The 16,939-nt window shown below is 41.0% G+C and overlaps 2 protein-coding genes and 2 long non-coding RNA genes across 4 annotated transcripts in view; 2 read left to right on the top strand and 2 right to left on the bottom strand.

The window, feature by feature from the left end:
• LOC116703359 (uncharacterized) overlaps positions 1 to 1,677 on the bottom strand; it is a 12,363-nt gene extending 10,686 nt beyond the window's left edge. Inside the window, exon 1 of the long non-coding RNA XR_004335412.1 lies at positions 1,651 to 1,677. This is a non-coding gene — a long non-coding RNA (uncharacterized LOC116703359). The remainder of the gene's footprint in view (positions 1 to 1,650) is intronic.
• Positions 1 to 16,939, top strand: part of caskin1 (CASK interacting protein 1) — a 125,568-nt gene that overhangs the window by 56,928 nt on the left and 51,701 nt on the right. Inside the window, 1 exon segment of the mRNA XM_032538032.1 lies at positions 11,132 to 11,183. Within this exon segment, the coding sequence (XP_032393923.1) occupies positions 11,132 to 11,183 (52 nt within the window).
• Positions 1 to 16,939, top strand: part of LOC116703354 (neurabin-2) — a 163,780-nt gene that overhangs the window by 129,903 nt on the left and 16,938 nt on the right. The window lies entirely within an intron of this gene.
• LOC116703358 (uncharacterized) overlaps positions 6,506 to 16,939 on the bottom strand; it is a 15,105-nt gene continuing 4,671 nt past the window's right edge. The window contains exons 2-3 of the long non-coding RNA XR_004335411.1: positions 13,287 to 13,290; positions 6,506 to 6,516 (exon numbers count right to left, since the gene is read on the bottom strand). This is a non-coding gene — a long non-coding RNA (uncharacterized LOC116703358). The remainder of the gene's footprint in view (positions 6,517 to 13,286; positions 13,291 to 16,939) is intronic.

Below are 16,939 nucleotides of genomic sequence, written 5' to 3'. Positions count from 1 at the left end.
GACGGGGCGGTTGGGGTTAGAATGAAGAGTGGCAATAACAGTCCCAGTAAAAGATAAAGTACTGGCTATGTTAACACCACAGGATAAGAAATGGCATAGACTTATAGGCTCTGCAATTAAATCACATTAAATTAGAAAGCGAAAAAACTTTATTATTTATTATTTGTTATTTCCACATTACACCACCTATCCCAAGCCTTGGTGCTGCGCAGCACGGCCTGTTTCCATTTGAGAGTTAGTTACTTGGATGGAAACAGCAACAGATGTGGAGCTAACACCGAAATTACCACGGCGACGCCATTCTTGGCCGGGCTCGCACTTTGGCGGGACACTGAGTTCCAGTACTGCTGCACATTTGATCCACCAACCCACTTTTTAAGAAGCTCTGCATGTTTTATGATAGTTAGCTCACATCTAATTCAATTCAATTTCAATTCAATTTAATTTATAGAATCAATTCATAACAAGAGTTATCTCGAGACACTTTACAGATAGAGGAGGTATAGACCACACTCCAGAATTTACAAGGACCCAACAGTTCTAGTTTCCTCCAGAGCAAGCAACAGTGCGACAGTGGCGAGGAAAAACTTCCTTTTAGGCAGAAACCTCGGACAGACCCAGACCCAGACCCAGGCTCTTGGTAGGCGGTGTCTGACGGCCGGTTGGGGTCAGAATGAAGAGTGGAAATCGGAAATCTGTCATCGGAACCTTTGACTGGCTTTAACTGAGATGTTATTGGTTGGCTTTATTTATCGAGTCATACAAAATAATCAAAACGGAGAAGGTCTAATTGTAAAGAATAACATTCAAATATGTGACTGTTTATCTGTCAGTAGTTAAATCCTTAAATCTTGTTTAAATTAATAAAAAAATAAAGACTGTGACAGTTAGAGCAAGGCTCCTGTCTTTCGGATAATTACGTTGTACGCTTGTCGATGAAATCATCAAAACGCTGTTACGCTCGGCTCGTAACAATGAGCATCTCAAAAACTGAAAAAATCTACGTAGTTCAAATCACTCATGGAGTGTTAGGAAATGTTTTGTTCATGTTTCTACATTTATAAATCTTTTGGATCCATATGTTTTGTGTGTCAGTTAAGTAAATTGTGATGTTTTAATTATTAGGGTTTATTGACTTGTATAACCTTTTTGCTTGGGTTGTACAGATTTCATGGATATCAAGCATTCAAAGATATTCGCAAAAATGAAATCACAATAAGCAAAAATACCAATTTTGGCACTGACCAACCATTTTTAATAAGTGCTCCTTATTGGCTGATCCCAACGTGGCTGTGTGTGAATAAGTCAAAAATAAGTGCATGGATCAAGTTACATTTTTGGCTAATGAGTCTGCACAATTCATTTTAGATTAATTTACTCTTCTTGGCATTTGCTCAGGAGACTCGTAATGAACTCCTTTTGTCAATTGGCATCTTTTACCGTGTGTGTGTGTGTGTGTGTGTGTGTGTGTGTGTGTGTGTGTGTGTGTTGTGTGTGGTGCGTGCGTGCGTGCGTGCGGTGCGTGCGTGTGTGGTGTGTGCATGCTACCTGCTCAGGATGCTCGTCCTGGAAGTGTTCATGAGGAGGGAGGGCAGAGAGGGTCATTGAGGATCCAAAGAAGGCGTTCCTGAAGTTTTACAATGCCCGGACACACACACACACACACACACACACACATGCAGGCACACATAGTTTATCTCTCCAGTAGTATTTATACACAGATAAATTATTAATGCTAAGACATCAGAGTGACGTACTTGTTCACAAATCACTGTACTGTGTACACATTCATGACACAGCACTTTGTGTGAATGTGTGCAGGCTGATTTACCGTGTGTGTACATCTGGCAGGCAGTGGACTATGTTGGCACAGCCTTTTATGATGTCAGAAAATGAAGAGGGAAGTCACGAGTGCATCGAGTCAAAGCAAAACAAGTATTCTACACGCACGCATGCACGCACGCAGACACAGGCATGAAGGATCTAAATTAGCTGATTGTGTTCACATCTGCATGTAACTTTCACATGTGTGTTCATGGAGTTGTGAAGTGGCAGGGGTTATTTAGATGCACAGGGCACAAAGATAATCCCCTCTCCAAATAATTGGTTGAACTGCTTATCAGTCAAAACAACCACCTTATCACCACACATTGTGCAATTTGTCTGAAAAAAAGCAGAAGGGGGTTAGTTTTTTGATCATGCGCAACAAAACAGAACATGCAGGAATTAAATCCCCCTTCCAATACCATGGATATATTGCCACTCAGCAATAAAATAGCACAACGTGTTGTCAACGTAAGACAAACAGCTTGCCTGGGTGAAAATCTTTTGTTTGGGCCGGGAAGTGAACTCCGCTCCGTGGCCAAAACAAGAGACCTTCACCCAGGAAACGTGTATCCGTTCCTCTGGAGTGTTTTAATCCAAACAACGATCTTTTCCTAAACTAGTGGTTTTGGCAAAATTCAACTACCACAACCCCTGAAAGGACAGTCACGGTCCCGGTGGGGTAGATTTTGTCCCCACGGTGATACAAATAATTCAGCAGAGGCTGGGACACATGGACCAGAAAGGGGGAAATCCGACGCACCCCCCTCCGGCAAACCGCACCTTGCATGAACAGGAAGAACGGATAACCAACAACTACCAACCAGTTAAAGTCAATACCGAAGAAATCAGTGGAAAATATAGAGCTCGACGGGGTTTCACCAAACATATTGTAGGCCTACAGGCAGGCTGCACACGCTCACACGCTAACATGTAGAGATTATCGGCCCTGGCCGATCATCTGGCTGTTTTTTTGGCGGTTTGCAGATCATCTGTATCAGTGTTTTATTTGCCTGATAACCCATGAAGTTAATTAATTAAAAAGTGTGCTACTTTGGCTACAGCTCGTTGTGTGTCCCTCTGCTTCGGTTTCACTCACCACTGAGTCTGACTTAATGGAGTTTATAACATTCCAAAATCTTAATTTTGACCTAAAGATGTTCATTTTCACTGTAAACGCATATAGGTTCCAAATATCGGCTTTCGGTTTCATTAACTACTACTAATCGGTATCAGTGTCGGGCAATACCTAATTTAAAGCAGCAAAGCAATATCTGACATTCCTAATGCAGTATAAATACATGAAGACCTGCTACAATGCCTGCCAATGCCGTTTAGGTGTTCTGCTGGGAAGAACAGAGAGGGGAAACGGTTGCATGAGGGAGAAAAGAAATGCCGTGACCTTTCTCATTTGCAAACTAGAGGCAAGAATGGCAGGAGAAGAAAGGAGGGAATAAAAATAGTGAAGTAGAGAGGTGAAGAACAAAAGTCAGAGGAGGGTAAATGGGGACAGATCAATCAGGGCCAAGGCAACAGGTCTACTTTCACAGAGCACTCCAGACTCCAGTGCAGTATTTTCCATCGTCACTGCCAGGGACAGAGAGGGAGACAGGAAGGGAAAAGACATTTGGAGAGACAGGAGAAAGACATAAAGAGCTAAGGCTATATAACGGGGCTAAGGAATCTTCTTTTCCTGCCCTTTCGTTTTATTTCCTTCCATTTCCACTCTTTAAAGTAAATGTATACCATGTGATGGAACCAAAAACACTCCCTTGATGAAAAATGTGTGTGTACCACAGACTCAGTCTAGATATTATGTAACAGCACAGCACTCTTTTCCTCTCCCATGAGGATAAAGTCAGCCCATTTTTGCCAGGGGTAAGAAAACAAGAATCAGCAGACTGAAAACATCTCCCCCTTTACCTTCACCGCCTCTATCTCTCTATCTCATATTTGGAATATGGATATATGTAACCTTTTCTAACATGCATGCTTGGTCACGCATAGACGCTGCAATTAAAAACTCAAAATGTCTTTCAGCCCTCCCTGACCTTTGACCTTAACCAGACATGTTAACAGGGAGAGATCGATACCCAGTCAGGGCGGATGGTGGGGGTGGGGGGTGGGGGGGATGTTGCAGTTACAGCTTTAAACGTATTATTTTTGAAATGTCTTTGTAAAAAACAATTTTTTTTTCTCCAGTGAACACATAATGTATATTTTGAAACTGCACACTGGCAGGGAGAGGGATTACTAAACTGCACTTCCTGTCCTTAAACTCTAAAAAACCCGCTCATAGCTTAGGAACGGTACGACAGAAAATGTTAGTGGTTTTGAAACTGTGACTTTTTCAAACCGCGGTATACCTTGAAACACATTAAAATGTCACGAATGTAAAGAGCCTTAATGAAACAGGAACTTTTCCAGAAGAAAACCTCATTTGAAAATCTGACATTTGTAATAATGCAAATGACTAAACATCCAGCCGGGAACATAAGCTTACTCAACAGGATGTCATGCAGTATGTTTCATTTGTCTAGACAAGGATGGGCATTTTTAGCCAAGCTGGCAGCCTGGCTCTTGGGATGGCATTGGCCTGTTGGTCGGCCAATCACGTTGCCCTCAGGATGAACTGTAATAACTAAATAAAGAACCCGGGACCTGGAGACTTTTGTTGAAAGGAGACATAACACGCTCATGTTCAGGTTCAAACTTGTATTTTGGGGTTCTACTAGAACATGTTTACATGACTTTAAGAATAAAAAAAACATTTTTTTTCCTTGAATCCGGTGTTTTCTAAAGCAGTCCACAGAAAAAACTGAGTTGTCTTATTTCACAGTTTGTGTGGCAGGCAGGCACTCCAGAGATCCACATGTATGTGAAACAAGCAATCAACAAGTGAGTTTTCCATGATATTTCTCATTGTTGTTTTGGATCTTCCTGTTTTTAGTGGCCTTTAGCAACTAAATCAAACAGGCTGTAATAACAGTAGGATCAAAGTGCATTCAGTTTTTTTTTTTTTAGACAGAGTAGTTTTCAGCAAGAGTTTGGAAAAAGAAGTAAGAAGTAAGAAGAGAGTATTGGTGGATGAGGAAGAAACCGAGTTATGATGCCAAGTACACGCACTGCTGGGCTGGTATAGTCTGGCTTTTTATATGCTAAGAAATAAATGTTTCATCGCCAAGTAAAAAAGATTCTGTGTGTAGTAGAGGCTCATTTATCTTACAATATGGGTAGTAAACCTCAGGAGCACATTTTATTAGAAAGACCAATAAAGAAGAAATGCTGAATGAGATATTGCATTGAGTTCCAGGCAGCTAGCCCAGAGAACCTCTATATAGTTATGGTAGTACTAGTAATGCTCTATAGTAGTTTGAAAAAAATAATATCTTAACCCGAGATCCATTCTTTAGCTTTTTCTGGAACTCTCACCACATTTCAACATTAACACCCGAGCAAAGCCCATCCTCTGGATGGAGGCAGAGAGATGTGAAGTAGACTAGTAAATAGACCTTTTTTTGTCAAATCGACCATGATGCTTTATATATTCCTTACCCTTATTAATCTGTACATTAAACTTGTGAATACATTTGCTGCCCATTTATCAATTATCAAAAATGCACATTATATCTTCATAGTCTTATATCTTTCTTGTGCATATGTTTATATCCCATGATATTCAAAACATTTCATAATGAACGTATTGCATGTTTCAACATACTGTGTGAGTGGCTGTTATTGTTTGATCCTGTTGCCACAATCCATCCTTTGCTGTATTTGATGCTCAATCTTAACCCTCTGCTTTCAGTCTGTATATTTCTTTTGCTTTATCTTATCTCCGAAGGCAGTATGCCAACATCCCCAAGGGTGCAACCATTTTAATTGACTTCATGAGAACACATTTTTATTTCTAAGTTTTTTAGAGATTGCTCGCCTCCAGAATTTTCAGAGAAGCTTTGCTTCTGTGGGAAAGTTTGTTTTCAGATTTCCACAAAACAGTTTGAAGCCAAAATGAATATTGACGTGAATGGATGTCAACTGGTGAGGCTTTTTGTCACGTACTGTAATTCATCATATTTATATATTCCATTTTACGCTGCAGATACCGTCCCCGCTGCAGGCAGGTCTAGGCTGGTAGAAGACATATAAGGAAATACATATGGGTGCTGTCAGATGCTTTGGCAGTGGCTCCAATAGGCTTACAGTTAGTGACGTGCTCAACATTACAGAAGCTGTGTATGAAGTAGAAAGGGAGAGACTGATGCTTTATCTGTGTTTTTGAACGTGTGTGTATTCTTTATCAGTGCATTTAGGCGTGCATGTCATTATTATATTTGGACAGGAATGTATTTATGAGTTCCCACTGTATCTGTTTGTGTGTGTGTGTGTGTGTGTGTGTGTGTCTATTCCATGTTGCTGCAGCTATGTTTGTTGGAGTTTTTTGTTTTTCAGTCGCGGCTGGCTTCATCATAACCTGGTTTCACTGTTTGTTATAGTCTCTGCTACTATGTTGCCATCCATCTCTCTGACAACACACAGACACAACACAAGCAACACCACACACACACCACACCCACACACACACACACACCCAACACACACACACACACAAGCACACACAACACACACACAACACACACACACACCCACACACACACACAAAGTCCGGACACATGCATAGCAGAACTTTAACTCATTTGCCTTTAAACCAGTGTGTGGGTGTGTGTGTGTGTGTGTGTGTGTGTGCGTGTGTGTGTGTGTGTGTGTGTCTGTCTGTTGAGTGATCAACATATTTACTTTCCCCTGCACATAGGACTGTTGGTTTGAACAAATGAACAGCTGCTCATGCAGCATAACTGTAATATTGCATGTTGCAGCATTTAAATGTAAGAGCCCTTACTCACCATACCTATTTTCATGTTTTCTACACGGATCATCAACTGGTGAGGATGCTGACATTTTGCCTGGACATGTAACATAATATATAAAATGTATAATATATATATAGATATAATGTATGTAGCCATCAAGTGCATATTTAAGACCCTTTTACATGTCTCTCATTTTGAAACAAGTCAGCTAGTGTAGAAAACTAGAAACATTGAAAAGGGAGCTGTGTTTTCAACCAAGTAATAGAGCTGATGTTATCTTAAATAACTTGCTAGCTAGAGTTGACATCTCTTAGAAACAGTTGGCTTTATATCCGCAGCTAAAAATGAGAAGCCTGCTTTTGTCTACGTCCTCAAAAATCAATTTAATGGTAAATCTGTTATATTGTAAACAACATATATTACTGTGTGTGGTGTGCGAGAATGGAAAGCTGGACAAGTGTAGCAACAGTTAGCTTCACAAACTTCCAATTCATCAAATTCAGGGACAGTTGAAAATGCATTTTGGGAAATGGAGGCAATCCCTAAATGACACAGACGAGGCAGTTTGAGTCAAAGTGCATCCAAAAGTAAAGAGAAAATATGTACTTAGTTGTAAGTTTTTGTCACATAGATCTATCTTGAAGACACCGTCAGATTAAACTGGGAGGATTTTTGTCCTTTTTTCCTGTCACATGATAAGGCAACATATGACCAAGGGTCAGGTCTGATGGTTTCATGACGTTATGGAGTCAAACGGTCATGATTATCGGACATATGTTGAATCCTGTGAAGAAAGACTAGTGTGTGTGTTTGATCTTGTTTTGGAAAGAAGCCAGTCATTGTTTGGAGCTTATCAGTGATACACAACATCTTTAAATTTGTTTTGTCCTTGTCTCTCATTGGTTTTGTTTCATGGCAGTTTCTCTGACCTCTTTGAGCTTGTCTTCTTTTGCATTGCCTTTTTATTACAGTAATGTATGTTAGTGGATGGGGATCAGGTCCCACACTGTTACACCTCTCTCACAGCAAGCACACACACATAGATAGCGCCTATAAAAGTTCTGTCTGTCTGTGTCTGTTGTATGTCTGTGTCTGTGTGTGTGTGTCTGTCTGTGTATGTGTGTGGTGTGTGTGTGTGTGTGTGTGTGTGTGTGAGAGAGTGAGAGAGAGAGAGAGAGAGAGAGGAGGAGAGAGAGAGAGAGAGAGAGAGAGAGAGAGAGAGAGTATATCCCTGCATTTAGCAGCCAGAAATAGCTGTTAGGAATCAATGTTCCGGAAGCTGGGAGCTGTCTCCTCTACTAGAGGGACTGTCCCTGTTTTCGCACCTGGGGGTGGGTGTGTGTTGTGTTGTGTGTGTTGTGTTTGGGTGTGTGGTGTGTGTGTGTGTGTGTGTGTGTGTGTGTGTGTGTGTGTGTGTGTGTGGAAAGAGTGAAAGAAAGAGTACAGACTCATCTTGGCTATGCCTCCGTTCTGGATCATCAGCTGACGTTAGACATAAAAACAAAGGGCAAAAAATATGGAAAAATAATGTGAAAGTAAAGTAAAGTAAAGTCGTGCTCTCACTTCTTGTAAATAAGTTACCCTAGAAGCTGTATAGGGGCTAATAGGCATGAGTCACTGTTATGGTTTGGGTGTTTTGTCTTGTCTTATCGTGGTAGTCTGTTTTCCTGTCTTAATTTCTTAGCTTGGTTTTCTGTCATGTCTTGTGATTGTGTTATTTTTGGTCTTGTCTTGTATATGTTCTGTTTCCTGTTTTATTGTGATAGTCTTGTTTTCTGTGCTGTCTTGTTTTATTTACTTCCTGCCTTAGTTTTCCCGCCCTTGTGATTACCTGATGTTTTCCACCTGTTTCCCATTCCTTGAATCAATGTGGTCAGTTGTTCCGTTTTGTCTCTATGTTCCTGGTTCCAGTGATTCCTGTTTTGTCTTTTACGTACTCCTGGATTTCTTTACCGGCTGTTTTTTGCTTGACACTTTTCGTTGTGAGGATTTTCTTTATTAAATATTCAAGCTCTATTTTACTTACAATCTCTGCACTTGGGTCCTACGTTCTCTAAAGCTTGTAACAATCATGAGTCTTTGTCTGATCAGCAGTGTCAGATCCACCTTGCCGTTAGTTTCCTCACCTGTGACGTTGCTCTGGCAGCGAGCTGGTCACCTGCACGCCTGCTGAGCTGTCATGGATAGAATGAGTAGGCTTGTTCGAGATGAGCCAGGTCTGCGCAGAATCGATCACCGGCGATCGGCGCCCGTTGCATGCCGGTTAGATTTGTGTCCGACTTGATCCCGACTTGCTCTGACGTCATGCACACGTGGGCAACGGAAATCTCACGAGAGCAAGGCGCCGCAGTTCTGAGACGCAGGCGGGCGCAGTTGCTTTTCACCGACTGCAGAGCCCGGCAGACCCAGGCGGACCCAGAGCATGCTGGGAAACGCGGCTTCTAGCTGATTTAACACCTGATAGGTTTACAACATGATGACGTTTTATATAAACTTTTATTGTTTTGAATGCGGAGGGATTTTAATGCTATTTGTCTGATTTAAGAATATTCTGTCCAGACACACAGCTGTGTGATGATAGGACGTTAGTAGTCAGACAGACAGTGATCAGATCATGTTCTCTACAGTGTGTTGTTCATTAAAATCAGCAACAGATCGCATGTAGAGCACTTGCCAGCTACTCTGTCAAATAAAACAATGGAGACTGTGTACAAGCTGATAGTGGGTCTGATTATATTTTCTAAATCGGAATCGCACCACAGTGTTTTGTCACTTCCTGCCCGCCTGAAGGCGGCTGGAATCGGCTGGAAACTGTCCGACTTACCGAAGCTTTCTGTCACGCCCCCCGCTGCTACCGCCTGCTCTCGTCCACTTTACAGGCGAGGCGCAGTTCATCTCGAACGAGCCTAGTGACTGAATCAGTGACATCATCACTGTGAGACTGATCCTTACCGCCCTACACTAGCAGTCTTTTGGCTGCTAATTAGCGTTTCCATTACCAGTTTAAATGTGCTCAATCACGCCTGAGATGGACCATTTCCAGAGTTGCGCCATAGTGCGCTTAGTGTATATCAACAATGTTTCATTTCCGGGATTTCCGCTGGATATCCCTCATTTCAGTCGGATGATTGTTACCTTCCTCTTTCTTTGTGTTGGAATTTTGAACTCTGGTGGATTTCTGAGGACTCTGGTTAACTGCTCACTGACGCTGATGATAGTTGCTCCTTAGGTATTGAAATTGGGTGTTAAATGACAAAGCATTTGGATGGGTCAAACAACACAGGACTTTCCCCCCGGAGACCTGGGGTTGTGTCACTTTTCCTAAACCCAACTGTCGCTTTCTTCTTTTCCTAAACATTACTCTTGCTTTCTTCTTTTCCTAAACCCAACTGTTGCTTTCTTCTTTTCCTAAACCTGTCGCTTTCTTCTTTTCCTAAACTCAACTGTCGCTTTCTTTTTTTCCTAAACCTGTCGCTTTCTTCTTTTTATAACTCAACTGTTGCTTCTTGTTTTCCTAAACTTGTCGCTTTCTTCTTTTCCTAAACCAAACTGTTGCTTTCTTCTTTTCCTAAACCTGTTGCTTTCTTCATTTCCTAAACTCAACTGTCGCTTTCTTCTTTTCCTAAACCCAACTGTCGCTGTCTTCTTTTCCTAAACCCAACTGTCGCTTTCTTCTTTTCCTAAACCCAACTGTCGCTTTCTTCTTTTCCTAAACCCAACTGTCGCTGTCTTCTTTTCCTAAACCCAACTGTCGCTTTCTTCTTTTTCTAAACCCAACTGTCGCTTTCTTTTTTTCCTAAACCCAACTGTCGTGTTCTTTCCCTGTGTGTCATGGAAACCTTTTATAAGCCCAAAACCCAAGATGATATCACTATTTTGTCCCACCCCTACTCAGAAGGCCACAAGATCAGGCCAAAGTGATGCACTGAAGTAACTAAACTGTTGTGTGCAACACTTTCACTTTAACTTTCATAGTTTCATAATATTTTTAATTCTGTCTGCTATTTTACTAAGTTTGCACGCTATATCATATAAAAATGGTTACAAATACAGTATACAGTAAGCTAGTTTTATGCCTTACATTTTGTATGTTTTTATGATGTCTATGGGTAGGTTTAGATTTAATGAAGTGATTTCTACATTCACCCTACTTCACTCCATGCATTACCACACAGTAGCAGGCATGCTCTGAATAATGTAAATATTCATAATGAGGGGGAAATAAGTATGGGAGAAGTGAGAAATGCTGTGGGGTTTTTTCGGCTGGAAAATTGAATTAAAAACTACTTGTCCCATATAGCACAATGATGCTGTAACACAAACATTAATATAATACTTATATTGCTTTGTTGTATCATAAAAAGACATCGACCGGCTGTTACTATCACTTACATGCTGTAAAAATCAATTCATGTTCCACTTTATTTGTGTTTCAGAGCTCCTCGGTTCTGCAAAGAAAGTGAATGTCAACTTCCAGGATACAGATGGGTGAGTTATCTCCCTTACTCCTCCCTCCTTGTACATCTCATCTGTCTCTCCGCTCGTTTTCTCCCCCCTTACTCTCTCCATTTATTCTGCCATTCTCACTTACTCCCCTCCTCCTTTCCGCCCTTTTAAAAAAACAACATATTTTGATTGTTTTTTGCCACAAACATAGAACAATTACAATCACAGCAAACCCCATTCCCCCTTATTACAGCATATAGATACAATTTATACTGTAACATATTAACATAAACACATTGACCAGAAATAGATTAAAGCAAGACAAATATTTACTGATTAATAATTGAAATAATAGAATAGAATACAGAAATTGAAGAAAAGAAATAAACCAAACAACTGTCATAGGCATAATATCATTGTTTACAGCACACTTTCACATCAAATTATATATTTATTCATTTTCACTTCACTTCACTTGTCAAGAATTTCTGTTCCTTTTTAACGTCCATCCTGTCCCACTCTTCCCCATGGTCCCATTCATATAAACGCCGTGACAGTGTTGATTGTGCTTCTGTAGTATTCAAAGCGGAAGGATTAGCCCAGATACCACTCTGCTAAAGTTCTGACTAGGATGACGTGTTTATGGGTGTGACAAAGGGAGAGTATTAAGTAGAGACTATTGTTCACGTCTTTCTGCTTCAAACAGACAAAACGTCAAATGGAGAACTGTGGCCCACAGCCTGGTTTTATTGTGTGTGTGTGTGTGTGTGTGTGTGCATTTAGAGAGACAGACAGAGCTATTCTCTCCCCCTAAGGTTCCAGACCCTGCACACAGACTTGCCCACTAATTGCACACAGAATGGGGAGCAGACACACAACAGGTTCCCAGTGTCAACTCATTTCTAAGGATATATAGTCTGCTGCTGATGAAGAACAGCTATTACAAATGACAAATAAAAGGTGTTTCACAAAATAGTTTTTAGACAAATAAATAATCAATCATTAGTCATCAATATGTGGTAAACAGTTTTAAAGGAATACGCCACCGTTTGTTGAAATAGGGTTATTATTTACCGTCTCCTCTATATTGATATACACTACCGTTCAAAAGTTTAGGGTCACATTGAAATGTCTTTATTTTTGAAGGAAAAGCACTGTACTTTTCAATGAAGATAACTTTAAACTAGTCTTAACTTTGAAGAAATACACTCTATACCTTGCTAATGGGTGTAAATGACTATTCTAGCTGCAAATGTCTGGTTTTTGGTGCAATATCTACATAGGTGTATAGAGGCCCATTTCCAGCAACTACACTCCAGTGTTCTAATGGTACAATGTGTTTGCTCATTGGCTCAGAAGGCTAATTGATGATTGAAAACCCTTGTGCAATCTGTTCACACATATGAAAACATTTAGGTGTTACAGAAGCTACAAAACTGACCTTCCTTTGAGCAGATTGAGTTTCTGGAGCATCACATTTGTGGGGTCAATTAAACGCTCAAAATGGCAAAAAAAGAGAACTTTCATCTAACTCATAGTCTATTCTTGTCCTTAGAAATTAAGGCTATTCCATGCAGACATTGCTAAGAATCGAAGATTTCCCTACAACGGTGGTACTACTCCCTTCAGAGACAGCACAAACAGGCTCTAACCAGAGTAGAAAAAGAAGTGGGAGGCCGCGTTGCACAAGCTAGCAAGAAGATAAGTAATTAGAGTCTCTAGTTTGAGAAACAGACGCCTCACAGGTCCCCAACTGGCATCTCAGTAAATAGTAACCCGCAAAACCCAGTGTCAACATCTACAGTGAAGAGGCGGCTGCGGGATTCTGGGCATTAGAGACAGAGAGAAAGACAGAGGAAAAAAGTGTTGTGGACGGATGAATCCAAGTTTAGGTGTTTTGGATCCAAGAAGAACTTGTGAACGCAGAACAATTGAAAAGTGCTAGAAGATGCCTCGCCATCTGTTAAGCATGGTGGGATGTAATATGGGTCTGTTGCTTTGGTGCTGGTAAGGTGGAGATTTGTACAGGGTAAAAGGATTCTGAATAAGGAAGGCTATCACTCCATTTTGCAACGCCATGCCATACCAGTGGACAGCGCTTGATTGGAGCCAATTTCATCCTACAACAGGACAATGACCCTAAACCCACCTCCAAATTGTGCAAGAACTATTTAAGCAGAAGCAGGCGCTGGTTTCTATCGGTAAGTGGAGTGGCCAGCGCAGTACCCAATCTGAACCCCATTGAGCTGTTTGTGAGCAGCTTGACCGTATGGTACGCAAGAATGCCCATCCAACCAATCCACTTGTGGGAGCTGTTTCTGGAAGGTGGGGTGCAATTTCTCCAGATACTCAACAAATTAACAGCTAAATGCCAAAGGTCTGCAATGCTGAATTGCTGCAATGGAGATTCTTTGACGAAAGCAAAGTTTGATGTAAAAAAAAAATCTTATTTCAAATACAAATCATTATTTCTAACCTGTCAATGTCTTGACTCTATTTTCTATTCACTTCACACGAGGGGGGGAAAAGTGTGTGACTTTTCAGGAAAACACAAAATTGTTTGGGTGACCCCAAACTTTTGAACGGTAGTGTAGGTGGGCAAACACATTTTTTGTCTCAGTGCATGCATTGTCTAAGTCTGGCAGCGCCGCCGCTAGCTTAGCTTAGCAATGTGAATGGAATCCTATGTTGCCAGTTAGCATGTCATAAGTAAAAATTACCCAACAACAACAAAAACAAGACCTAATTACTTATTATGTCCTGCATATTCACAACGAGTACAAATAGCAATGCAGATCAAGACTAGACAATGTCCTAGGCAGATACTGACTTGAGACTTTATTGGCTGGAAGTAGGCTACAGCAGAACACTGCTAAATGTTGCAGAGTTTCACAATAAAACAACACATCTGCAGTTCTTCAAATGATGAAAATTGTCATTTTAGGCAATTATCTTTTTAGGCAACGTAATTGTGTATCATGATATGATTCCATTGAAAGAAAATAAATTATCATATTGAATTATTGCCCGGCCCTACCTCTAATATGACCTACAGGAGCGTTTTCCGTATTTTTTTTTATTAATATTTTTTGGCCATGTTTAGGCCTCTATTTGATAGGACAGCTTAAGACAGAACAGGGGAGAGAGGGGGGGAACGGCATGTAGCAAAGGGCCGCAGGTCGGTACCAACTTGTAAGGAGCGCACACTCCAACAGGTGAGCAACCCGGGTGTTACTTAACCAAAGAAAGTAGCGGTCGCAGTTTGAAATCAATCAAAATTTCCCTTTATGAGGTTTTTTAACATTAATATGAGTTCCCCCAGCCTGCCTATGGTCCCCTAGTGGCTAGAAATGGTGATAGGTGTAAACCGAGCCCTGGGTATCCTGCTCTGCCTTTGAGAAAATGAAAGCTCAGACGAGCTGATCTGGAATCTCGCTCCTTATGAGGTCATAACATAATAATAATTCAAAATACAAAATAAAATGGAATGTTTTTATATTCAGTAGTCCAGTAAGGGGGCTTTCACATCTGGATTAATTGAGGTTTAAACTACACGCTGTAAAACTTAACGCTACGTGAATGGGGCGCAGCAGAAAGACGGAGCAGAACAGCGCTGCTTGTTCAGGGTTTTCATGTGTACTCCTATAGGCCTACACTCCACATCAGCCGTTACAACCAACTGTACCAAAACACCAAGTTAGACTACTATTTAATGCGACAGCAAGACGTTTTTAACTGGCAGTGACTGAAACTGTCTCAATTTAACACTGAGGCCATCAGACGGCCGCGTAAAGACAATTTATTTGTACAGTCAAAAAAAAAATCTGAATGGCCCACATTAAAAAAAAGGGTCCAGCCCCTCAGGGCATAAATAATTGATAAATAATCAATTCACCGTCTCCTCTACATTTATTTTTATTTTAAATTTGCATTTGCCACAATTGCCAGATGGCCAATCTGCCCCTGGGGGGAGGACAGTCTCTTGCTGCTGTGATGTCCATCTCTGTTGCACCTCTTAGTCCTTTTTTCTACCAAATAGTTCCAAGAACTATGGAAACGGAGAAACCAAAGTCAGGAACTAAATGAAAAGCATTCCTGTTTGCATTTTAGTAGTTAATATACTGTACAAGAAGAGACAATGGCACAGAGTCCTCATGTTATTCTTTGTTGTCACGGCTGCGTAACTCTGATGTTTGAGTTTGATTTAATAAGTAATTGAAAAAGAGACATTGTGTTTGATGGTTATTTGTCTCTATCATCAAAGTTTAATTTCCCCACTGACCCCGCACCCTGTAATGTCCACACCCCTCTTGCCCTTACTGATAACTGTCGCATCCAGTGCTTCTTTATTTTGTGAACAAGGTGGTACACAAGTTGTAGTTGATGTGCTCCCAGGGGGTAACCAATCAGAAGTGAACAAGCTTCCTACTGCCCCTAAAGATATACACCTGGAACTACATTGGGTCCCTGGTTCCTCCGCTGGAAACCCAGGCTCTGTTCCAAAGTTTCTCATAAGTTTCTTGTTCCCTGGGGAAGTTCCTGCGCTTCCAGTGTTCTCAGTCCCCTCAGTCTCCTCATGTTCAAGTGGAGCATCTTCAGTCTGTTGTTCTTATGTGCCACATATCCACTGTAGTTTCCAGCTGCTTTGCCAGTTTACTTTACCCACTGTACTGTCCTGTATGATGCTTCTAAGTAGAATCACTCTGGTCTCAAAACATTTAAGTCTAAGGACTACAGTTGAAAATGAGCCGGTTGGCTAACACCGGGACATTTACAGAAATGTTGATTAATGTTTGTTGCCCTTATAAATAGATAAATAAATAAAATGAAATTCCATTACCCACTTTAAAGATTTTGGCTGGAATTTGACGTAAATAAACAAAATATGAAGTTTGAGTCTGTATCATTGCAGCTGTTCCATCTGCTGGTGGTGGCCCCCTTACTTTTTCCATCCTTTTGGCACTTCCAGTATCCGTTCATCTGTGATAAATGCCTGTCTGCACAGTGCCGCAGGAAACAACACACGGTAGAAATGCTAATTGCAACAACCGTGAGTCACGACAGCTTAAACCCTTGTAAGAGTCATTTAAAAGGAGCCGAAAGACTGCAAACTGTGCTAAATAAAGTAGTTTCTGTAAAGATCGAGATCAAAAAGCCGCTGCTTTGCCACTCTGAGTGAAACTGAACAGTGCAATCTAATTAGGGTGTTTACTCTTATTGCCTCTTACCCCTAATTTCCTCCCACAGTATTAAGTGTTCCTTATTGGCTGATGCCAACGTGGCTGTGTGTGAATAAGTCAAAAAGAAGTGCATGGATCATGTTAAATTTTTGGTTTTATACGGAGCGCACATGGCTAATGAGCCTGCACAATTCATTTTAGATTAATTTACTCTTCTTGGCATTCGCTCGGGAGACTCGTAATGAACTCATTTTGTTAAAAAAAAGTAAGTTCTTAATTGGCATCTCTTTCCTCATCTGCTGTGTGTCTATTTGTGTGTGTGCGTGCGTGCGTGTGTGCATATGGAAAACAATTTCCTAAGTGGTGTCAATCAGCTGGTGTTTTCACGTCATAAAAAAAACAAACAGCCAGTGTTGGTTGGATTCCTGCTGTTTTTTTTCAATTAGGAAACAGACTAGCAACAAAGTGGAGACAGTGATGTAAAGGAGAGAAAATAGCAGATAGAGGGGGTTTGTCACATATACATGTGAGGACATACAGTGAAGTGGTGTGTCTCACAAGAGACTGGAACACTTAGAGTGTGTGACGGTCCCTCTTTAGAAACCCTGACAAGGAGAT

This window comes from Etheostoma spectabile, chromosome 15 (assembly GCF_008692095.1).
Source record: "Etheostoma spectabile isolate EspeVRDwgs_2016 chromosome 15, UIUC_Espe_1.0, whole genome shotgun sequence".
Lineage (NCBI taxonomy): Eukaryota > Metazoa > Chordata > Actinopteri > Perciformes > Percidae > Etheostoma > Etheostoma spectabile.
The sequence above is the reverse complement of the archived record's forward strand: the minus strand, read 5'-3'. Positions and strand labels throughout refer to the sequence as shown.